Genomic DNA, 26,481 nt, shown 5'->3' on the forward strand with positions numbered 1-26,481 from the left:
GAGCATTGGCTCACAACGAACAGCAAGCAATAATTAAAGGGCATCAAAAATGACTGGTGTAAAACCATTATGCAAACGGGTGAAACTAACGGTATAATCTATATAAAACACGAGAAACACCTATAAACCACTTTACAAAAGACAACTACTGCATGAACATCAGATTCCTGACTTAAGACAGGTACAAACAAATGCAGCGGGTTTAAACATTTTAATTGATACCAACCTTCATCCTTACATTAAACAACATAGAAAGACACATTAAAAGTATTAGTAACACATAGTAATTTAAGCCTTGACATTTTTTATCCTTGAAACATGTAAATTCATACTAAGCTAAAAGTTATACTTTAAATTCAAATACGGAGTTATCGGACGTTTTTTTGACATCTTATGATTATTTTGGAATTTCTGGAACCATTAAATAATAAACGAATAAAAAACATAATGTTATAATTTAATGAGCATACTTCAAATACGAAACATGTGAAGGGCTACTATACTATACGAGAACGATCTATAACCTCAATATAATGGAAACAAAGAATATTCAGAGCACTGGTTATTGACCATATTGAGATTTAAAATTATATGTATGTGTATTCTGGTGAAGGTTTAGGTGTGCGGTGCAGTTTGGGGGAACCCCTAATTTTTTTGGCCTATCAATGCATTTGATTGGGGACATATAGTTTAACCCCTTTTTAAAATGGCTTGATGCAGGAGCGGATCCAGCCATTTTAAAAGGGGGGTCCCAACCCAGGACAAAAGGGGGTTCCAACTATATGTCCCCATTCAAATGCATTGATCGGCCAAAAAAAAAAAGGGGGAATTCAAACACCCGGAACCCCCTCTGGATCCGCCAATGTGATCCACCCCTGCGGTGGTATTGGAGTTATTTGTCTCATCTATACCCAGACACTTCTTTTAACACCCTACTCTGAGGCTTGTAGGTTGGACAATTATTAATTGTCTATATATATTTCCAATTTAAACATATTCGATGCACTGCGCCTGCTTGAGAGGAACACGATGGTTCTTGATCTTGGTGTTTTAATAGCGTTCATTGTAAACATTTAGGTGTTTGGTAATTATTTTTTTATAGAATTTTCACTTTGATATCCCGATCCTATTTAATTAATAGCCGACATCACATGATTCGATCATACAACTAGTAATTAAAAAATTGATTACTCTTTTTATATAGTAAATGATTGATACGGGCGTTAAGCAAATCATGGATAGTGTACAGAAAATGTATACACTTTAGTTAAACAACAGACAAAACTGTCTGAACATTAATCTTCGTTCTATATTTCTTGGCAGAGGTTAAAGAATGAAATATTTAGGGATGTAGAAGGAACGTAGACTTTTCAGATCGAGTAGATATACAAACCGTGGAAATTGAGATTGATTTCAGTGGAGGATGCAAGAGGGGGGGGGGGGTCCGGGGGTTGGAATCTCACTTTTTTGGACGATCAATGCATTTGAATGGGAGCATATATTTGGAACCACCCCCCCCCCCCCCTCCCCCCCTTTTACTCTGGGTTGGGAACCCACCGTTTTAAACTGACTGGATCTGCCACTGGATTTGTTGTTTATGCTTATCTCCACTTTCAGTATTATTGACCACAAATGCATCAATACCCTGTATGCATTTAAGGAGGTAGACCTATGGTTAAGGGAAATAACCCATAAAATCATCTGTATGTTTCTGTCAGCCATTTTCATAAATATATTCTAAGCTTTTATGTAACATTGATTGTTTCCAATCTATTTCAGGTGAATGCTTAAACTACACTGATGAAACTTGACTTTTACAAACGCTTAACTGATTAAAAGAGTTATCTCCCTGAACAAAGGTTACCCCCTTAACAGCTTATATTTCTCATTCATATAAAGTACCAAAACGTGCCGCATCGAAGATCAAAATTGAAACCCAGCACAGTAACCTACCTCTATAAACCAATGATTCATAAGGTGTACTATTCTGAAGTCCTGGTAATCTCCGAGGTCGTAAACATGCTAAAGTAAATGTAGTTGTTGCAGAAAATTGAGGGTCAAAGTCGAGTTTTTGGTTAGAATAGTGAATAACATCTCAACTTACTTTGTACTTACAAACGACGAACGGCAAGCTGTAGACGCATTTTCAGCGACTGCATGTATAATTTGTCAAAGTGTATGCAAACGTTGCAAACGTATATTAGAAACACAATTGAAGCTGCAAATTTCCTCAAAGGAAAAAGAATTTCCTCTAAGGAAAAAGAATTTCCTTTAAGGAAATAGAATTTCCTCAAAGGAAATACTTATGCAGCAAATTCCCTAAGGGAAATCTTTTTCCCTTGAGGAAAAAAACAACTTCCCTTGAGGAAAAATCTTTTTCCTGCAGGGAAATTTGATTTCCCTTGAGGAAAAGTACTTTTCCTCTGAGGTAATTGTTGAAAAAAGGGGCATAACTTTTTCAACAGTGGTGCTAGAGCCAAAAAAATTTAGGACAAATATCAGGGAACCAATACCAACCAAGTTATCAACTTTGTTTTGACTTAACTCCAAAAATTAAGGTGACAACTTTTGCACTCAGCGGAATTGCAAACTTGTCCCGGAGACTGTTACATGATCAAAATGTTTTTTCATTTGTGTTAGAAAGAAACGCACAGTATTCCTACAAACCAGACCAACAAACGACAACTACTGAACATCAGATTCCTGACTAAAGACATGTACAAACAAATGCAGCGGGTTTAAACGTTTTAATATGTACCAACCTTCACCCTTACCCGAAACAATAGTGTAACATCACAACATAGAAAGACACACTGTAAAATATCAAATGAAATGGCCTAACTTTACACTTTACACTGAACGAATGAATTTTATCTATAGCTGGTAACCTCAACTTTACTTCCAACCTATTACTTTTAACCCCTAGTAGAAAAAAATAGATAGAAAAGCCGCGAAAACCATCAAGAATAAAACCTAGCACATTATGGTCGACATTGTAGTCTACAAAAAAAACTGGATTCATTTATTTTCGTGGTTACCAATTTACATGGGTTTAGGAACCATTTATATTTTCGTGGACAGGTAATTTCGTGGTTTTGACGAAGTCTGTATTCAAGCCTATAGAATATGTATTATTCGTTGAACATTACATTTCGTGGTTACTCTGTATCTACGAAATCCACGAAAATTAGTATACAACGAATACTAACGAGTCCACAGAAACAAGACACCAATCATGGTAAACAATTATAGTAGATTATACCGGATAACGTATTTTTACAAAACTATTAATAAATTTCATCTTTTTCTTTTGCAGGAATATTTTTATGACGGGCAGATGAACCAAGATGGGAAAACGGAAAAAGTGATTTTTAATAATATTTCTCCGACCTTTGAAACCTTTTTTTACTACTAGGATATATTTTTTCTGTGATTATTGTTTACAATCATAACCAGAAAAATGACTATGAATACTATGGACGCTGACAACAGGGTCATAATAAACGTAGGTGGTATACGTCACGAAACCTACAAAGCAACGTTAAAGAAAATTCCCGCAACTCGGTTATCTAGATTAACCGAGGCGTTGGCGAATTATGATCCAGTGTTAAACGAATATTTCTTTGATCGGCATCCAGGCGTGTTTGCTCAAATATTGAATTATTACCGATCAGGAAAACTTCATTACCCAACGGATGTATGTGGGCCTCTTTTTGAGGAGGAATTAGAATTCTGGGGCCTAGATTCCAATCAGGTAGAACCATGCTGTTGGATGACGTACACTACACATCGAGACACGGCGGAAGTTTTAGCGACATTAGATCGGCTAGATCTAGATACCGACAAACCAACAGAAGACGATATTATGAAAAAATTCGGCTGGGGAGATGAATACCAATCCGGAGATTTAAACTGCTGGCAAAGAATACAACCGAAAATTTGGGCGCTGTTTGACGAACCTTATTCCTCTACACCTGCAAAGGTAAGACTATAAATAGAATGATGAAATTAACACGTATTGTCGACCTACATACAGTAGAACCTGAAAAAATCGAACCCCGAGTAAATTAGAAACTTGTCTTAAGGTTTATGTACCCTTCTGTAGCCATTTTTGTACGAATTTTTCAAACCTCAATTGTATCAAAACTACAGATATAATGAATAATAGAGATAGGCCATTTTGTACATATTCCAAGGGGAAACTTGATGCAAAGCATTATTTTTTACTGTTTCATTGCATTTGATAGAAATATAGGACTTTGTGGCAAATGAATCAAGATTTTTATAGAAAATCCACAGCCTTTAATACAGAGATTTTTGTTATAAAAATTGAAACATAAAAAACTCACTTGATTTTCTATGATGTGCTAGTGTTTATTTTTTACAAAAAGTTCTAAGCAACCTGTGAATTCCAAAACACCTCGTGCTGAGTCATTAAAGTCGAACGCACCCTAAAAGGTGTACTTGATTTTGGCCATATTTATATTTGTTTTAACCAATAACTACATTTATAAACTTGTTATAAGGAAATCAATGCTAGCACTGCATGCAATAATCCTATATCTATCAGTCATCCAATTGCCAAATATGAGAGTACAAGGATAAAGGCTGTGGATTTTCTATAAAAATCGTGATTTATTGGCCACAAAGTCCTCTTTTTCTATTAAATGCAATGGAACAGTAAAAAAAAATTCTTTGCATCAAGTTTCCCCTTGGAATATGTACAAAATGGCCTATCTCTATTATTCATTATATCTGTAGTTTTTATACAATTGAAGTTTGAAAAGTTCGTACAAAAATGGATACAGAAGGGTACATAAACCTTAAGTTGACACTTTTATCAGGACAAATACTGAATATGGTTAAGTAGTTCATTGAATTTAGACTTAAATGAGCGCATGTTTTATCCGAACAAATTTCCTCCCATAGGGGTTCGGTTCAGACAAGTTTCACTGTATAACATTTTTTTCATGCTTTTTAAAAAGTGAGTGTTTGTTTTTAATGAGCACGCGACTGATAAGATAATACAATTGAACCAGATCAGACGATTTTTATCATAGGACACACATACACACATACGTAAACTGTGAAATAACATAGCTTTACACTATGTTTAATTTGGAAAACAAAAGAATGAGTTGTGTTTGTGTAACATGGCCTTTGTGGTTTAGATGATAAACTTGACGCTGAATTTTCTATTTTGTAAGGGTTTCTGTCATTCAATGAAGAGTTTTAATACCTTGGGTGGTCTCAGAATGTAAGTTTCTTCATAGCACGGGTCAGTTACAAAGTGAGGGGTGGTCTCAGAATGTAAAGTTTCTTCATAGCACGGGGTAGTTACAAAATGAGTTTTTTTTTTAATTTGCACCTTAATCATGATAAATGGTGCGTTTCAATTGGATAATGACACTTTTTATACGTATCATAAAAAAGCAAATCAATTTAATGATCCATAATAAAAAAAAATATACCAGGATAAAAGTATAACAGATACAATTACATGTATATGACTTCGATATACTGCAAGTCTTTTTGCAAATTTTGGAAATATCTACATTTTGTAATATGTAATTAGTTCATTTTCAAATTTTCTACTGTGTTTCCAATATTTGATTTTTGGCAAAGGGAGATAAACTATCCCTACCTATACAAATCAATTGGAACGAGCAAGGTGCATGGACAATAATATTGACCTCTTTTATTTACACAACGATCTAAGGCATTGCACATTTTTATTGTAAAAAATGTGTAAAAAAAGATAATTGATGAAACAATGATCATTTATAACAGCTTAAACGTTCATCAAACATTGTCCAATGATGCTCCTTCCGTAAGGTTTGTACAGGCAGGGATACAGTTTGTCCTACCAAGGGGTTGTTTCCCTTTGCCAAAAATTCTCAAATTTATAATCGTAGTTAGTAATTTGAAAATGGACTATTCAATGTAGTGTCGACATATAAAAATGAATTTATCACATTATGGTTTAGGAAAATATCACATCTAGATATGATCTTCAGCGGCTTAGGGAAGTATGTCTCTCTGTTTATATCAAAGAACCTACATATACTAAAAGAAAACGAGGGAGAGTTCATTTATATAAATTTGAATACATTTATAGTCAAATCAAAAAGCACCCGACTTCTATGATTACAAATTTGAGGCTGATGAAAACAATTTAATACATGCAAGACTTTAGATCGTGTGTTTTGTTGAAAAAAAAAACTACGCTCACATTCTTTTTCTTTGTGTGTATGTGGGTCCTATGATAATGTTTGCTTATTTGATCTAAAACTGGATCCCTGTAGAAGGCAGATTAAAACTCAAGCAGTTTAAATGTTTTGCATGGTTAGATTTTTTTCATTTACTTCAGCATTTTTTGTTATTTCTATCTCATTGTATGCTTCTTATAGTCATCCCTTGTATATATTAAATGTTTGTATGAAATAAATATGGAGTAACGTCACGGAGGACAATACATGTGATTGGTTAACCAAAGCGAGGCTATTTCAAACCCAGTAATGGATACCGCTGATCAGATTCATGATCACACGAAACTTTCTTACTAGTTTTTGTTTCTTTTAGTGTCAAATATATAAAATGTGTTCTAGTTATTACATTTCCCCCTGCAGAGCGAAATGATCATCAGTTCATTGATTACTTATTGACTAAGACATCAAATCTGTAATTGGAATGACAAAAAGTTGACCACTGTGTCATAACACGCATTACCGAATGAGAAAACTGTAGGTCAAGATTTAAAGGCAAAGTGACAGAGGCTAAGCATAAATACAGAACGACTCTACTGAATGTCCGAGTTTCAAGCGAAAATTCTAAGCTATCACCAAACAAATAGAATACTGTGATTTTTTTAATTACTTACTTTGTTGATGTTAAATAGGACATATTACAATTGGTGTATTCAAAAAAAATAGTTATTGAAGAAAGGGCTTCGGGTTTTACAGGAATGAATGGGGTAATTGTTTTAATTGAACTGATTTGAAAAAGGGTATTCTAAACTGCTCAATGATTGTGCCCTATAAATACGTTTTTTGTTGCTTTGTATCAATGAATAGTAGGCTTTCTTTTATTTACAAAGAACTGTTTGCTCATTTGCCAAGATTAACTGATTAACTTTTTGTATATTAATTCTTCGCATTTATTTTTACAAACAATTAATTCAACAGTTTGGTAGCGAAGATGGCACCCGATTAAATAATGGGCGTTCGTTTTCACCTAAGCTTGTGTTTTAAGTATGGTTCATGAAGCTTTATCTTGAGTTTTCTGTGTATTTGTTTGTTGATTGTATGTCTTTATTTGTCAGCTTTTTATGGGCTGGTGTTGTCTTGTTATCATTGACCAAATGGCTTCTTGAATGCTCCTTTTGGTATCTTCTCCGTCAGCAGAGTTTGAATGTTTTACTACCATTCGGTAATCCTCGGTAAAATCCGCTACCCTCCGTCTATGAGGGTACGGAATCGACCGAGTTGATACGATTGGTTTTACTGCATGCAATACCTTAAAATCAAAATGTAACTCATCGCTCTATGGCGCGGTTTTTAAAAGGCAATATTAAAGTTATTGTAGTTTTAAGATGTATCGTTGGGCATCTTAATATAAATCAGGCAATTTTCCTCTGGAAAGATTTGTGATTGGTTTTCTTTTTCGTTGATTGTCCAATTCCAAGATTTTTTCCAACTTGGCTCATTTCTATACATTATTTGAATTTGCTAGAATCTTTCAAAGTTGCTGAGTCACCTGTCGTCCTTTATGATTAATTTACATGCTAGTTTCAAGATGTGATGTAAATAAAATTGAATTTTCGATAAAACCTAAAATACCTTCGTACGCATGACGCTTTTATACTGAATATAGTAAAGATACACCGAACGTGGTTCTCCCTTGTTGTTTGTTAAGTTAAACTATGTGATTGAGTTCTATTGAACAAAGTCTGTGTCTAAATACAATTTGAATGCATTACGTACAGTCTCGTATGATCTCGTAAATTCGCGTTGATCCTGGTTATTGATTTGGTCACAAGATTATGGAGTAACATTATCAAAGTTTTGTCCTGTTGGCTTTTTCTCTGAGATTGATTTAATAATTCTAAAGAAACAGATAATTTAATATTTCTGGCAAATACAAGAGTTATTTACATCAGTTGTAGAACAAATCAATACGATTCTCTAGGCAGACGACAGTTCGACAGCTCGTGCGTTCTGATGTGATTGCTTCGAAATCTCTGTCAGACAATATCTGAATAACGAACGCTACAACTAATCATTTTAAAAAGATATGCATTTGAAAGTTTCATCACTTTTATTTTTCTCTTCCATTCATTTATTTACTTATGTTTCCTTCTTTCAATATTGCGGATATTGCCACAACGGTAAAAATGAATCAATATTGTATCAGAAGCTGAATTCATAACTTTACATATAAAAATAATCATCTCGCTTTCTAGATTCAACTATTTTTTATATTCTTATTTATCATTTAAAATCACTCTTTTATTTCAAAACATTGGATCTGTAACTAGCAAGCGTCTCTTGAGTTTATCTCTTTCTTTACTACTGAACGCTTCTATGTTCTTTTTTTTCTTTTATTGTGTTTATTGTGTTTCTCGCCGACTGGACGAGTTGAGCTCTTTCAATTTCAGTTTTACAGTTTGGTGTTATGTTTTGTTGCTACCCGATTGTCCCGGTGTATGTGAGTTGTTCCGCGCTCAGAAACATGTTAAACTCTGTCACATTCTGTATGTGTCGATACCCAGCATGCAATTCAACACTTGACGTTGGTTGCTATATGGATTTTACTCATAATTGAAGGTCGAACGGCAACCTATAGGACTTTTTTCATCCTCCTATTTTGGGTCTTTTGGCAATCATGTTAAATCACAGATATAAACAAAAATGTTTGTGATTTAATAGGAATTGCCGAAAAATATTTTAATTTTGATCTCCGCTCCCCACACTTTTGAAAGTAGAGAGCAATCCCCCCCCCCCCCCCAAAAAAAACACCCAGTGTACGAACATATTCAACTTTACAACACGATCAAAAAAGATCCGCTTTACCAACTTTAGTCATAAGAGAATCACCGATTACCGCCTGTTTTATAGTTTTATAGATATAAGTAAAAACGTGACATACTTTACTTCAGTCAGACATTGGACGGTGGATAGTTAGTTGTCTAGGACGGTGATTACTAGAAGTTGTCTTAAATAAATTGGCAATCATACCTCAACTCCTTATTTTCTTTATAATACACCTACATATGTATATGTATATATATCAGCCTTTGTTAGAATCTTACTTTAAGAAGACATACCGAAATATTTGTGATATTATTTTTTCACAAAAACTAAGTTTTCCTCAAACAGATAAATTAATGATTTTACACGTACGAATACGTTCTAATATTGAAAGCTGGTATCAGATAGAAACATTATTTAATATATGAACTGGTATCAAATAGAAATATTATATAAGAGTTACTATAGTTACTATTTAAACCCTGCACGAGCATTGTATAAATACGGTATGATATTGTATCTGACTTCTTTATTATATATTATTTAATTAATTTAATTTATTTTTATTTTTTTTGTACTTGTGTTTTTATTTATCTATTATTCCCTTATTCAAGAATAAAGCGCTTTTGCTTTTTATATACTGATTTATATTGTATGTTCGTTTATGTACCCTGTATTAGTCGACTGATCGAGATTATAAAATACGGGTTTTGTTTTTATTCATGTGTATTTCCAGTTTAATGAACCTCGTCCTTGGGTTTTTAAACGAATTTTACAACGAGTATGCTTTATCATGTGATTTATAAGTAAAAGTAACTCGGTAGGTGTCGCTGACGAACTACTTCCTGAACATCTTTGTTACCCTCGTTTTCATATTGGGTTCGTGTTTACCAGTCTTTTGATTTCTGCATATAATAGTGTTTTGAGAACGGTTGTTCGTCATTCTTTTTTTTCTTTTAACCATTGTATTGACTAGGTTTTTTTTTTGGCTTATGATTTTTGATATTGGCCCTTCCTTGACCTGTCAATCTTTTGGTGTACATATGCAGACTTCGGCTCTGACTTCGTAATAGGATTGTCTGATTTGACATTTCCGATGACCTTTGTTAAAGACCTTAATTTTTTTATTTATCCTCCAGGAGAGATGTTAAATTTTCGGTTTTTCATCTGAATATTAATGATATAAACATTCTTTCGTTATTGAAAAAAAAACTGTTGATACGTTTTCCGGTGTTTGAAAGCTGTGCGCGACATTTTAGTAAACGCGGGTCAAGATGGAAATCGAATTTTAATTAAATTATTTGTATTTGTATCTGTTGTGTTTCCTGATAATTGATGTCTTCTGGGAACTAGTTAATTATGCAATATAACATCAATAAAAATGCTTTATGATGATTAAATACTAGAAAACATTATGTGCTAGAAATACCTTTAGACATAAAAAGGTCATAAAACTTATTTTCCAACAAAATATTAACTTAAGATATTAGATGGAAGATTAATAACTATTAAAGCAATTACCCTGACAGCATGTGTCACATTTTCATAGAGTAAATTTGTGATATATTGTGTTTTCTCTTTTTCTCTCTTTTGTCATCTAGTAATGGCTTCTATATATAATCGCCTTTCTTTCTTTTTTTGCAATTTGCAATAATATCATGGTAATATCTACTATCGCCGATATAGATTTAAACCAACCAATCAAAATGAACTTAAGGTGGACCAGGTACCCAACACTTTAACTAAAATTCATTTGGTTCGTTTAATTTTCATAAAATTTTGACAAAGTATTTACTTTGAACCTTTGACAAAAATATATTAATTTCAAAATATTTGAACCAACCGTTTTATCAGAAAATTTACACTGGTTATATAGCAGTTTGACAAACACTTATTTTGATCATTGAGAAGCTTAGTATTCCCTCAACAACACAGTGTAATTAAAACGTTAAGCTGATTTTACAGAGTTATCTCCCAGTAGTGTTAAGTACAACCTTAAAGGACAATGGGTATGTTCATTGATCGTATCCTAAAAATAAAAATTGCATTAATTATTTGTTGAATGTCCTTTGTTTATGATGTTTTAAACCAATCACAATATGTTGGTGTAAGCCTTTGAAAAATTTACCCAGAATGTTATACACAGGACTACACATAATCCTGAAATGGCGAACGGTAACAATTTTGCTGTTACAATTTTTATATCAATGGTTTTGTCTATTCCATTATTTTTATTTTTCAAGTGGTTCGTTAATTCCTCCATTTTGTAAGTTAAATTTCGTGGTAAGGCAGTCATTCTCCTTTAATTTTCTCTTTTTTTTTCAAGCTAGGACTCCTAGCTACCTCTTAGCCCTGATGAAAACTTATTTCTATGTGCACTTCTTTGCGTCTTGTCTTTCATTACTCAGTAATAAGTCTCATCTCATTTCGTCTTAACACCTCAACTGATAGGTTACAATTACTCTCGTGTGTATCGCATTGTGTCTTAACACTTCAACTAATAGGTTACACTCATGTGTATCGCGTTGTGTCTTAACACCTCAACTGATATGTTACACTCACATGTGTATCGCATCTCATGTGCATATATTACCGCACGTGCATTTTCACAGACTTTTTATTAATAGAGATGTGCTTTTAACTCAGTAAAAAACCTTATACATGTGTTTCAGCTAAAATGACTGATTTTGATCATACTCAAGTTTTATGACCTAATATCACACTAAGAGGGTTTGTAGAGCTCGAGTCGCTCAGTCTTTAGTGTTCTAAGTACTGTTGAAGACTTGTTTTCGATATTTTTGTCATTTTACTTTTAGATATTTTTTTCGTCGTTCGCTTTCCATTTCGTTTAGTTATAACATGTTTTTTGTCAAATTCTCTTCGACATTTGAGATTTGATTGTCGCATTGATATCTTCAATCTCTGTTAAGGTTAATATTTTTTATTGGCTAAGATTTGAAAATGTGACTGAATTCTTGTCATATCTGCCAATTTACCGATTAATGACTGAATTCTTGCCATATCTGCCAATTTATCGATGGTTTCTCCCCCACCCTTTACGCTGACATTTTGACACCGTTTACTAGTCCATTTGTCAATTACCAATTTGATTCTGTTATTACACACTTTTTAACAAATTACTTCCCTTTGACTGGTTCCATACCGGACAAAATTTACTCTTGCCATGTCCCTCATAAGGTAGACAACTAAACACAAATCTCTTATTACAGGGTCAATTACAGGGATTGGCAAATAGCCTATTGCATGGCGGATGATGCATGTCTAACATGATACACTTACTTAAAGGTTTTGCTCTTTGTTGAAGGTCGTACGGTGACCTTTGAGTAGTTGCTTACGTCAAATGTATTTTGTCTCTGGTGGATAGTTGTTTATTTGGGTGTCATATACCACACCTGATTTATTTGATTCAATTAAGAGTTTCCTGGTATTAAGGAAAAATTGAAAATCTGAGCATCGATCATTATTCAAAGCTTAATACCTATAGTTTTAATGCTTATAGTTTGTAATGCTTAAACCTTTTAATACTTCATCGTACGTGTTTAAATGCAGTTTATATTTTTGATATTTTTTATTTTATAATTGTTTAATTTATCTTGCAGGTGATAGCAGTCGTTTCCGTCTTCTTTATAGTAACATCTATATTATCGTTTTGTCTAAAGACACATCCGGAAATGCGAGTACCTATTTTGAAAAATGCTACAGTGAACATTTCCAATACAACAATATGGCGGATCGAGAAACTGAAAACAGAGCCTCATGAAGCTTTCTTTTATATAGAATGTGCAAGTAACGCATGGTTTACATTTGAAATAATAATACGACTTATAGTCGCTCCGTATAAATTAGAATTTTTGCGAGCTCCTGTGAATATAATTGATATTGTGGCTACGTTATCTTTTTATCTCGACTTCCTTTTAACAAAATTGAAACAGGAGAGTGACATTTTGGAGTTTTTCAGCATCATTCGTATCATGCGTTTATGTAAGCTCACTCGGCACTCCTCTGGACTTAAAATTCTTATTCATACATTCAAAGCTAGCGCTAGAGAATTATTGCTGCTAGTTTTTTTCCTAGTTCTTGGAATAGTTGTGTTCGCAGCACTTATATACTATGCGGAACGAATTCAATACAATCCAGATAACGATTTCACAAGTATTCCAATTGGATTGTGGTGGGCCATTGTGACAATGACAACTGTTGGGTACGGAGATATGGTTCCTAAAACGTATGTCGGTATGTTTGTTGGCGCCCTCTGTGCATTACTCGGCGTACTTACTATAGCTTTACCCGTACCCGTTATTGTCAGCAACTTTGCTTTGTTTTATTCACACACACAAGCCCGGTCCAAATTGCCGAAAAAACGAAGACGTGTTTTACCAGTTGAACAACCACGACCGAAAGGACCCAAGGCACCTGGGGTGCCAGGTGGAGGTGGACCTCAAGCTAGGAGGGTAAATGCTATAAAACACAACCATCCTGGCGCTTTAGATGTAAAAATTAACAGAATAGGTGGGTATTCACGGTGTTTTAATGATGTTTTATTTATATAAATGTTAATTATGTTTATAGAGTTGGTGTTAGAAATTCATACTTTCCTTCTACAGGTTGCACATCAACGCTTGTCTAATATATAATGTTCAAATAATATGTATTTAGATATATTAATTCTAGGTTTTTTACCAGAGATATCTATTTAACTTTTTGTTAAAAAATTTTAAAAATATATATATACATGTATATATATATATGGTTCAACATTACATTAAGTAAGATAAATGACTAATTGAACTTAAAAAAGTACAAATTAGTCATGTAATCCTTTTTACACAGATAACTACCAGAGTAGATATGATAGTAAGGGAGTTATCATTTGATATTTATGGGGGAAAAGGGGGGGGGGGGTCTAGGATGAACAGTGTTGGCATGGATTGTTAAATTAATTTCTGCCCTGCCTTTTTATTTTTCATTCGATTCAGTCCTGTTTTTTTTTTATTGTTCTTTTTTGTTGCACAGTATCATCCTGCCTTCTTTAATTTTTTTTGAACTCAAAACCCCTGCCTTCCTTTTTTGAATATTATCCTAGCCCCCACATAATATTCAAGTGGTAGCTCCCTAATAAAATGTTGGGCAAAACATATACTTTGTACTGTTTCCTTGAAAGTGTCATGAATTCATTAAGGTCGTGTGTATCTGTTTAAAGACTTGGGTTGTATATATATATAAGATATTACGTTGCTTAGTTTTGTAAGCTATTAAATCAAAGCTTCATGTACTTTTCATTGGAATACGACTATCTACAGTTAAAAGTACAGTACTGTCAAATCTGCTTCAGAATACTACCTGTATTATTAAAAAACTGTGTTATAAAATCGTTATTTGTAGATTCGTTTGTAGTGACATAGGTGGAACCTGTATTAAAAGACCACCTATCTTATGAGACTAATTTTGTATTCTCCTTTAATAAACATGAGAATGGTAATGGGGAATGTGTCAAAGAGACAACAACCCGACCATAGAAAACACAACAGCAGAAGGTCTCCAATGTAGCGAGAAATTCCCGCACCCGGAGGCGTCCTTCAGCTGGCCCCTAAACAAATATATACTAGTTCAGTGATAATGAACGGCATATTAAGTTGTCTTTTAAAGCAGGTTTCACTGTACTGGGTTTAAGGCTCCGTTTGAATGTCACTCTTGTAACCTGTTATAATTGACGGAACGTGACATGAATTTTGAATTTGGGATTGGATGCACAGGCACTTGTCTCAGATTTCCTCCTTTATACCTTAGTGTTATATTTAGGTATATTGAAACAAAAATTCTGAGACAAGTGCCTGTACTGGGATGGTTGGAATAGTAGAACACTTCTTGGTTAAGTTAAGGCCACACAGCACATACATTTGATTCAGAGCGTTTGATATATTTCAAAAAACAAATGATTTAAGAAATAACCAGGGACTTGGGTGTAATACAATACAAAGGATGCACATGAATATGCCCAGATAAAATTGTCTTCCCTCCTGTTTGGATGGTTCGGTTTTTGTTTGTTTGTTTTTTTTTTTTTGGGAATGTAATATTATAAAAATGCCTTTAAAGATTGCCATCCTATAGATAAATAAGGCCTGGACGCAGCCAAACAATTAAATAACAACCCAAAGCTGGAATGGACCCGACTCGATCTCCGTAAACGCGAATTTACCCAACAAAATCTACTCATACGCCAAATAACGGCAAAGAACTCCTTTGTCATTGTGAATCAGACAGTATGATTAAGCATTTTAATTATTAATTGCTTTTAATTGTTTAGATAGAATTTCAAATTCAACATTAAAGGGCAATCAATTATACTGTCGAGGAAATAGGAAGGTTGGGAACATTGCCATAGACGAAGTCTTTGAAGCTATAAAATACTTATATAATTTGCTAGGAATCGTATTGTTAACCTCAATTTAGATAAGTGTTTGTTATAACATATGTTTTATTAAATGATAAGGTACAAGAACATTATTTTATAATGTATCATTTATTTAATTAAGTGTACGTTGTCGTGGGTGTTAATTATCATTCTTGTTGGTTGTTATTTTAACCAATGTTATTTCAAACGTCTCGATTTGTATTGTGAGAAATAATTTGTACCTATCACCATTGATATCTTGTGAGACATAATGTGTGCCAATCCCAATTGGTATTTTGTGAGACACATTATTTGTGCCTATCCCAATTGGTATCTTGTGAGACACATAATTTGTGCCTATCCTAATTGGTATCGTGTGAGACACATAATTTGTGCCTATCCTAATTGGTATCGTGTGAGACACATACTTTGTGCCTATCCTAATTGGTATCGTGTGAGACAAATTATGTGTGCCTATCCCAATTGGTATCTTGTGAGACACATTATTTGTGCCTATCCAAATTGGTATCTTGTGAGACACATAATTTGTGCCTATCCGAATAAGTATCTTGTGAGACATATTATGTGTGCCTATCCGAATTGGTATCTTATGAGACACATTATTTGTGCCTATCCCAATTGATATCTTGTGAGACACATTATGTGTGCCTTTCCCAATTGGTATCTTGTGAGACACATTATTTGTGCCTATCCCAATTGGTATCTTGTGAGACATATTATGTGTGCCTATCTAGAGGCATCTCACCAAGTGAGGGGCTTTAATCAAATGGTTGTCGTTTATCTCACAAAGTCAGGGGTCTGTAATGAAATGGTTGTCGTGTATCTCACCAAGTGAGGGGCCTGTAATCAAATGGTTGTTGTGTATATCAAAAAGTCATGGGCCTGTAATCAATGGTTGTCGTGTATCTCACCAAGTGGGGGGCCTGTAATCATATGGTTGTCGTGTATCTCACCAAGTCAGGGACCTGTAATCAAATGGTTGTCGTGTATCTCACCAAGTGAGGGGCCTGTAATCAAATGGTTGTCGTGTGTCTCACCAAGTCAGGACCTGTTATCAAATGGTTGTCGTGTATCGCACCAAGTCAGGGGCCTGTAATCAATTGGTTGTCGTGTATCTCACCAAGTCAGGGGCCTGTAATCAATGGTTGTCGTGTATCTCACCAAGTCAGGGACCTGTAATCAAATGGTTGTCGTGTATCTCACCAAGTCAGGGGCCTGTAATCAATTGGTTGTCGTGTATCTCACCAAGTCAGGGACCTGTAATCAAATGGTTGTCGTGTATCTCACCAAGTCAGGGGCCTGTAATCAATTGGTTGTCGTGTGTCTCACCAAGTCAGGGGCCTGTAATCAAATGGTTGTTTTCCATCTCACCAAGTCAGGACCTGTAATCAAATGGTTGTCGTGTATCTCACCAAGTCAGGACCTGTAATCAAATGGTTGTCGTGTATCTAACCAAGTCAGGGCCTGTAATCAAATGGTTGTCGTGTATCTCACCAAGTCAGGGGCCTGTAATCAATTGGTTGTCGTGTGTCTCACCAAGTCAGGGGCCTGTAATCAAATGGTTGACGTGTGTTTCACCAAGTCAGGGGCCAGTAATTCAATGGTTGTCATGAATCTCTTCACGTCGAGGGCCTATAATCAAATAGTTGTCGTGTATCTATCTAACCAAGTCAGGGGACTGTAATCAAATGGTTGTCGTTTATCTTACGAAGTGAGGGGCCTGTAATCAAATGGTTATCGTGTAACTCAAAAAGTCACGGGCCTGTAATCAAATGGTTGTCGTGTATCTAACCAAGTCAGGGGCCTGTAATCAAATGGTTGACGTGTGTCACCAAGTCAGGGGCCTGTAATCAAATGGTTGTCGTGTGTCTCACCAAGTCACGGGCCTGTAATCAAATGGTTGACGTGTGTCTCACCAAGTCAGGGGCCTGTAATCAAATAGTTGTCGTGTATCTCACCAAGTCAGGGACTGTAATCAAATAGTTGTCGTGTATCTTATCAAGTCGAGGGTCTATTATCAAATAGTTGTCGTGTATCTCACCAAGTCAGGGGACTGTAATCAAATGGTTGTCGTGTTTCTCATCAAGTCGAGGGTCTATTATCAAATAGTTGTCGTTTATCTCACCAAGTCAGGGAACTGTAATCAAATGGTTGTCGTTAAGATACCAAGTCAGGGGCATGTAAAGAAATAATTGTCATGTATCTCACTAAGTCAGGAGCCTGTAATCAAATAGTTGACGTGTATCTCAAAAAGTCACGGGCCTGTTATCAAATGGTTGTCATGTATCTCAAAAAGTCAGGGGCCTGTAATCAAATGGTTGACGTGTGTCTCACCAAGTCAGGGGCCTGTAATCAAACGGTTGTCGTGTATCTCACCAAGTCAGGGGCCTGTAATCAAATGGTTGTCGTGTATCTCACCAAGTCAGGGACCTGTAATTCAATGGTTGTCGTGTATCTCACCAGGTCAGGGGCCTGTAATCAAACGGTTGTCGGGTATCTCACCAAGTCACGGGCCTGTAATCAAATGGTTGACGTGTGTCTCACCAAGTCACGGGCCTGTAATCAAATGATTGTCGTGTATCTCACCAAGTCAGGGGCCTGTAATCAAATGGTTGTCGGGTATCTCACCAAGTCACGGGCCTGTAATCAAATGCTTGTCGGGTATCTCACCAAGTCACGGGCCTGTAATCAAATGCTTGTCGTGTATCTCACCAGGTCAGGGGCCTGTAATCAAACGGTTGTCGTGTATCTCACCAAGTCAGGGCCTGTTATCAATTGGTTGTCGTTGCGTAACAAATGTGACCCAATTATTATGATAGCTAGGATATTATTACATCACGTTTTTCCTGCCAAGTGGTCTTTTGGTGTACAAGAAGACAAAACATACTCCTTTTAGATGCCTAGTCTGTCTGAATCGAAAGAACAATTCTAAATGGGCAATAGCCATTGTGCAGACAACAAATGTTACAAATGAAATTATTATTAGAATATAGAACAAACCTAGACACATAAATAAATAAACAAATAATTCAAATTAAAAATTTGGCAAACGAAACTCCACTAGAAATTTGGGAGGTAAGCTAAACAATAGAAAATTATTACTTATAACATATAATTGTAATTACCTACATAATTACATACATGATTACCATATTATATGATTAATCAAGGTTTTCATTACAAGGTGTCAAAATGCCTGCAAAAAAAACTATCAAATAATTATTATAAATGAGAAAAAGCAAATAATATCGGCACCATCAATGTTAATGTTTTGTCTTATGGGGTCAAAAAGGGGATGTGAGGTCAAATCGAAAGAGTTCTTTTAAAAGATATCTACATAGAAACTTTAACAATCTTTTTAATTATATTTTACACTTTGCACTTGTCAAATGCGGATACAGGAATGTGCAACAGGGGGAGGGGGATACTTTAGACACAGTTTTGAAAAAACCTATGCATTAACCACCATATCTCCTCTATATCCGCCTCTAAAATAATTCAACTTTGGTGCCTTTTTCGTTTTAAACACAAATCTGTATGAACTATCTGGAATAGATTCAATTAATGTATTACTACTACGATCAATAATCATTTAGGAATTTTGGTACTCAACTCTCTTCAACTTCGTTCTTTATGTGGCCTTTTTTAACATTTTTGAATACGATCGTAACTGATGAGTCTTTTGTAGACGAAACGCGCGTCTGGTGTAAATACAAAATTTTATCCTGGTTTCTATGATGTCTTTGAGTTTATTTATTTCTATTATTTCTAATATATTGTGTAATTTGTATTCATATGTGTAGGTAGTTTAATACAAGATTTTGATGTGCCGTTTCATTCAGTGGCGGGATATGACTGTCCATTAATATCTTAATAGGTTTTGAAAAATTTGGTTCTTTATAAGAGTAGAAACATGTTTCCTGCCAGATTTTGTCTGATGGTACTACATTACTAGATCTTACTACACATTACATAACATACATTATATGATTTGGCACAGCTCCTTGTGTTTCAATATCCTTATTTTACGAGCCATTAGTCAGGATTATGTTTAACTATCGTAGATCTACAACAGAGAATACAAACATCATTACCGACAATGATTTTGATAAAATCAGAACACCAGGACGTATACAGATACGTATGAAGTTACGTGTTCTAAGGGATTGTTGAACCTGTCAATGGGATTTAAGATTGCCTAACATCTAATAACATGCCCCTTGAGATTATATTTGATACAGGTATCAATGGGAGAAATAAATCTATTAACTAAATGGGTTTAATAATGCTGGTATAGAGAGTCGTTATGCCATGTTAGGTACAAACATCTTCCAAACAAAAGAGCTCTCCGTGTAGAGTTTTAAGACTGCCAATAGAGATTTTCGATATAAAAAGTAAAAAGCACAAAAATACTAAATTCAAAGGAAAATTCCATAAGGGAAGTTTCTTATCAAATGGCAATACAAAGCTCAAATACATCAAACGGATGAATAACAACTGTCATATTCCTGTCTTGGTACCGGTATTTTTTTTATGTAGAAGATGGTCGATTTAACCTGGTTTAAAGCTAGCTAAACTTCTCATTTGTATGACAGTCGTATCAAATTCCATTAGATCGACAACAATGTCTGAACAAAACAAACAGACATGAGAGGTAAAAATATTAAAAATAGGGTCACAGCAGTCAACATTGTGTTATAATCTTAATCACTATAAAAACCAACTTATATATAACAAAGAAGCACAATATATATGTTATTCCATTTTGAACCTGAAATTAAAACAAGACGTCGGTTTAAATTGTCACGTGAGATGAAAGCAATATCATTCCACGTGAAATCAATTAGTTTACGTCATTTAAATGAAATTGTCGATTTCAAAGTAGATACCTCGTTAAATATTTATCAAATTTCGATCAGTAGTAGGCATGCATATCATAGGATATTAGTTTATTATTAGATACGTATATCAATTATCTATATTTATTTACTAGATACGTTGTCAACTACGTTTTCCAAATTTAATGTTATTTTCGATTTTATTAAAATGAATTAATGTTTACTAGAAAATAAACTGCGATGTGATCACTAGTATAGGTATTTGTTAAGTCCTGTCAAGGGGCCATATGAAGGACGCCTCGGGGTGCAGGAGTTTTTTTCCGTTGCATTGAAGACATATTCGTTACCTAGTGCTGTTGTCTGTTCTATGAACGAGTTGTTGTCTCTTTGACATATTCCCAATTTCCATTCTCAATTTTATTAAGTTTTGAGTTATAAAGTAAGCGGAGCTTATAGTTCTATAAATTTGGGTTTGGTTTATACCGAGGGGCTTTTTATTTTTAACAAAATGACAAGATAGCATCATGGAATCAGACAATAAAGATAAGCACGCGATTGAATTTTTTTTTTAATATTTTTTTTTTTAATTTATCATATTTTATTGAAATCTGTACATTTGTTATTTGAAAAACATCAAGTACCAGTACTTTATCCCGGCCTCGTTAATATTAGTGAATTGCATATTTATACAGTTGTTATTTTTTTGTTAGTATTATACATACGATTTCCCAAACTTGAAAAAAATATATACAATGTCAGTGATTTTTAAAAAAGAACATTTATTTTTAATAAGAGAAGTTTAATAGGTCACGATCAAATATTGTTTGATAAATAAAAATGATATGGTGTTGCAAGAAAATTTCAATGTCTGCCCTTCTTGAATACCAACATAATACTTATTATGTAATTTATTTGTTTTTCTGTCTAAAACGTCATAATGTTTGTTTTGTACAAATAACGTCTCGTCACTGAAACAATAAAACAAAAACTTTGAAAAGTTTTAAGATCGAAAAAGAAACTAAAAAAATAAGACCAAACCTACTTAATTTTGAACAACACCTGTGATTTAGGGAGATGATTCTTGGTTTTTTTTAGAACTTCATATTTCAATATATTGATTTTTAGTTTTACAAAAATCTGTTTTCCCTCTAAATAGTAACATAAATCATTATTGTATGGAATAAATTTTCAAATAATTGGACTGAATATCCAATAACTTTTAATTATTGCATTTGTAAAACGATTCTAATTTTATTTAATTGATATAAATTTGAGATTTATCTGATCTAGAATTTATAAATATTGAAACTCCATTATCAATAGAATACAATGTAAACGCCACATCTTTATAATATTTATAATTGAGCAATTATAAAACGAAAACAAACCTTTATAATGCTCGTATGTCCGATGCTTTATGAGAATCGCCTAGACCCAAACATTTGACAACCAAGTATGTATAATGTATGTAGAGTCGTTATGATCTATGATCTATGTGACCAACAAGGACATAAAAATAATCGTTAAACGAAGCTAAAATCAAAGTTGCCTGAGCGAGTTGGACCTTTTGGATTATAGCTCTTCATCTTTTATATAAGCTTTGGATTTCAAATATTTTGGCCACGAGCATCACTGAAGAGACGTGTAGTTGTCAAAATGCGCATCTGGTGCAAGAAAATTGTTACCATAATTTTTTTATTACGATTCTAGGCTATTTTTAAATTTATCAATTTAGTTAAAAGTATAAACTTTACTGCTGTAACATCTATGACATAGTTATAACTTTTCTTATACATTTACGTAAACAACAAAAAGTAAAATCACAAAAAAACTAAACTTGGAGGAAAATTCAAAAGGAAAGTCCCTTTTCAAACGGCAAAATCAAAAGCTCAAACACATCAAACGAATAGATAACAACTGTCATATTCTGACTTGGTACAGATATTTTCTTATGTTGAAAATGGTGGATTAAACATGGTTTTAAGGCTAGCTAAACCCCTCGCTTGTGTGGAAGTCTCATCAAATTTCATTCTATTGACAACGATGTGTAAACAAAAGCATTATGTGTTATTACTTAAGTGCTATTTAATTATATTGTATTCGTACAACAAGTTTTCAATATAGTTTAGGAAGTACAATCATAGAAAAAAAGGAAGTACGATCGGTGTCGAAGTTCTTATCCTTTATTCAGCTATTGCGCCATTACATTGTATTACCTCTTATAGCCCTCTGAATTGTCGAACAGGATCCGCTTAACCTTCCGAAACATTTGAGAGCACCTCAGATTTTGATGGCGTTCGTGTTGCTCAGTCTAGTGTTCTATCTTGTGTTTTGTGTATTATTGTTTGTTTATTGGTTTTCGTTTTTAGCCACGGCGTTGGTTTTTTATTTTAACTTGTGAGTTTGAAAGTCCGTCTGATATCATTTGCCTATCTTTTATAACATGTGAGAGGTTAAGCTAGCAGCTATAAATAAAGGCAACATTAGAATACCGCTGTTCGAAATTCCTTAATCGTTTAATCCACCATTTTCTAGCATCACTGATGAGTCTTTAGTAGACGAAACGCGCGTCTGGCGTATATACAAAATTTAGTCCTGGTATCTACGATGAGTTCTACACGTGGAGATACCTGTACCAAGTTATGAATATGACAGTTGTTTTCCATTCGTCTAATGTGTTTGAGATTTTGATTTTGACTTGCTATATTTTCCATTGAGTTAGGTATTTTTGCTATTTGACTATTTTTTTGTAGAAAATTATATTGGATTGGGTTGGTTTCGTAAAAAGAAGTATACATTGAACGACCGAATCAGAATCCAAGTGTAATTAGTCAAGCAAAATTTTACATTTTTCCAAAAATTATGTTTATGTGTCAGAATCAAATTGTATTTTATACAAAGGGATTGATTTTAAAATGCTATTAATATATATATATATATTTATTTATATAACTAACGTTAGTATAACTGTGATACAGGACTGGTCTTGGAATTTTTTATTTTGTTACTATATTGACTATTCACTCATTGACATGGCAAGCAATATCTTTTAATTAAGACGGTATATTAACGACTTTCCTTAATATGTGGTCAATTGCTACTGAATGAATATCTGTTACCATGACAACCAAAGTATGTTTGGCAAAATAGAACATTATGCTGTTTACGGTAGAATTGGGAATCCAATCGATATGGCGCTTGTTATTTTGGTTGAAAAGATCTTAAGGTTTTAATTTACATTGGCTTTTAGTAGAAAGAAGAGTTGATGGAATACAACATTCATTAGAATAATTGTTGTTTTATGTGACGTCACAACGAATCCAAGTGCTACGTAAAACATTCGTCATGAAATCCATTTACGACAGATAGTTTAATTAAAGTGTCATGTTAAAACTGTAATTGATTTCTATTCTCTTATACAGAATGTTAGTTTTTATACCAATAATGAGGTCACACACATATAAGTGTATAACAGTTATAATATATTTACAGTATATGTCATCTAATCATTGTTTAAAACTGGGTAGAAGTAGGTTGGTTTTGTTAAGCAAAAGTTTGCTAATTTGGAAAATTGCACATAATAATCGAATCAGAAAAAAATGATTATCCTGGTGTATTTTTCGCAGATATCCAGAACATTTTTTTTGTCAATTTTTTTTCATGAAAAAAAATAAGCAGTTTTACTTAGACGAGCTCTATGTATGTATAGCGGATTTCTACCAGGGCAGACAACTCCTACATAAATGAAGAGGTCTTTCATTATGTTTAAACATTGTTAAAGATGCATAATTTTAGTTAAAACTGCACAATTCCGTATAATTAGCGAACAGTTGTGATATGTTAATGCATTTCTGTAGCACTTAAAAATATAGATAGTCTATATTTATTACATTATATGCTATATTTATAAACATGTGGTTGATTTCAGTTAACACTGAGAGCAGCCTCGTTATAGCCATTTCCGGAAGTAGAATTACCTAATTTAATTTAATTTTATTTTGCTTTTAAGTAATTTAATAATAGTTTCAATAATTGGTCTTTTAAATGGTATTTTTAAAGAATTATATATATAAAAGAAGAAAATATCGATAATTTCGGAAATGGTGAAATTTTTTAGATGTTTGTTTTTTTATCAGAATTCTCGATTTTGTTACCCCTTTGATTGATTGTTATTGTTTCATCCCTTTAATTTATTGATTGTTTGTTATCTCCCTTTATTTAGCACAAGGTGGTGCAATACAGGAAATGTTCCCATTCCGTAGTAAGTCAAATGTACCTTATATGTGCCGCATGCGTATTAGCTAGACCGGTGGTTGCTCACAACACCTCTTCCGTCAAATATAACCAATCAATAATCTGGCTTCGTGGCATGGAAAAAGTAGTTAGAATTGTGTAGTCCATAGAACAGGGCTCTTGCACGCATCTTGCAAAGATTGGAAACATACATTAGGACTGTAGGCATTGCTTAATAAACTATTTTTGGTAAAAGTATAAGCTATATTAAAGGGTAGTTTCATTCCAAATGATAATTTGACAGTGGCATTTCCCCTGTCGAAACAAGATTCTATATTTAGTGATAAATTCAAACAAGTTTAATCTAGTTCTTGAATAGTAATTGAATATACGGATTTTTTCAATTTTAAAATTTTAACTTTCAAAAACATGTTGCATTATTGTGCGATCAATTAGAAGTATTCACCGACACAACGCCACGTTGCTTAAGCTTTTGTTGTATAAAATGCATTTTTGGTTTATTATCTTCATGTGTATTATTAGTAGTATATTTGTATGTTCTTAATTTCATTTTATAACTAAAGTAATAATTGTTTAGCTTTAATCAAATATCGGCATCACTAGATTGAACTTCAGGACGACCCATTTTTAATGTTTGACACAAAAGGCTCATCTATGTGTAATCATAACAAAAATTGAGACTTTTTAAACGTGGTATTTCGTACGAATAATCCAAGGACAAATGCACTTAGGTCGATGCCAGTGTTGGTGGGTATTTATTTCCCCGAGGGTATCACCAGCCCAGTAGTGATTTTGTGCTGACATGAATTATCATTGATTTGGTTATATCTATAAATTACCTGTTTACAAAATTTTTAATTTTTGAAATACTAAGGCTTTTCTACCTAAGACATAGATTAACCTAGCTGTATTTGACAAAACTTTTAGGATTTTTTGTCCTCAATGCTCTTCAACTTCGAACTTTATTTGGCTCTTTGAACTGTTTTGAATTCGAGCGTCACTGATGAGTCTTTTGTAGACAAAACGCGCGTCTGGCGTATAATCAAAATTTAGTCCTGGTATCTATAATGAGTTTATTTAGATATGATTTTAATGAATGTTTTAACAATATAGCAATTCAAAAATAAGTAAAAACAATAAACTCTTGAATATATATGTATCTAATCCATGATTTGTAAGATTTTTGTTTACCTACAGTCCTAATGAAGTTTCCAAAACATATATGAGTGTATAGACCAGGTGCAAGGACCATCTCACAAATGTAGGGGTTTTGTGTCCATACATTATTCATTTAAATATTTAGTTGACATGATTTTCTTTTCTTTAAATCAATTATGTCTGTTTGGGTTACTCGTCCAATTTTGTCAAAATAAGAGAACTGCATGCAAGTGGGAGTCTTATTTAGTCATAAACCACGGTTCAACCCACCCATTTCTTTGGGAAATGCCGCAGGAATATGAAAGTTGTTTTCGATTCGTTCCTTTGGTTGATATCGATAATCGTTTGATTTGGTCAGATTATTCTGTAACTTGTATTTTATTAATATTTTCTTCATATTAAATCACGCTGTTTCAGTATTCATTTGATGAAATCAGCTGACCATTTTACAGAATGTCAGGAATGTGCCGTAACGATCACGTTGTTTTACTTCAACTGGGCACATTTATTTAAACTCTTATTCTCTGATTTGAGATTCTCAACCAAGGATAAAGCCAGGATCTTCATTCTCTGCATCTGGGATATTGTACCTTAATAGATTGGAATAATATTCTGGTCAATGACACTTTCAATTCAATTATGTAAGGTACATATAAAGTGGCCCACAGTTTTCTAAAGATTTGGTCCTTATAGACAGAAATTGTATTTATGCATCAGTAGTAATACCAGGTATCATTCTGCCCTTCTATTGGTCATGGTAGTGTTTAAA

At 33.7% G+C, this 26,481-nt stretch overlaps 1 protein-coding gene across 6 annotated transcripts in view; it reads left to right on the plus strand.

The window, feature by feature from the left end:
• The window catches only part of LOC134690914 (potassium voltage-gated channel protein Shaw-like), an 86,176-nt gene that overhangs the window by 42,693 nt on the left and 17,002 nt on the right, over positions 1 to 26,481 (plus strand). For 2 of the 6 annotated variants that reach the window (XM_063551081.1, XM_063551080.1), the window contains exons 2-5: positions 3,317 to 3,982; positions 5,988 to 6,029; positions 12,650 to 13,559; positions 24,523 to 24,561. In XM_063551081.1, coding sequence (XP_063407151.1) covers positions 3,461 to 3,982; positions 5,988 to 6,029; positions 12,650 to 13,559; positions 24,523 to 24,561 — 1,513 coding nt within the window. In that variant the 5' untranslated portion in view covers positions 3,317 to 3,460. The remainder of the gene's footprint in view (positions 1 to 3,316; positions 3,983 to 5,987; positions 6,030 to 12,649; positions 13,560 to 24,522; positions 24,562 to 26,481) is intronic. The other 4 variants (XM_063551082.1, XM_063551085.1, XM_063551083.1 and 1 more) reach the window with 3 other exon arrangements.

The sequence above is a fragment of the Mytilus trossulus genome, chromosome 11, assembly GCF_036588685.1.
Source record: "Mytilus trossulus isolate FHL-02 chromosome 11, PNRI_Mtr1.1.1.hap1, whole genome shotgun sequence".
NCBI classification, from domain to species: domain Eukaryota; kingdom Metazoa; phylum Mollusca; class Bivalvia; order Mytilida; family Mytilidae; genus Mytilus; species Mytilus trossulus.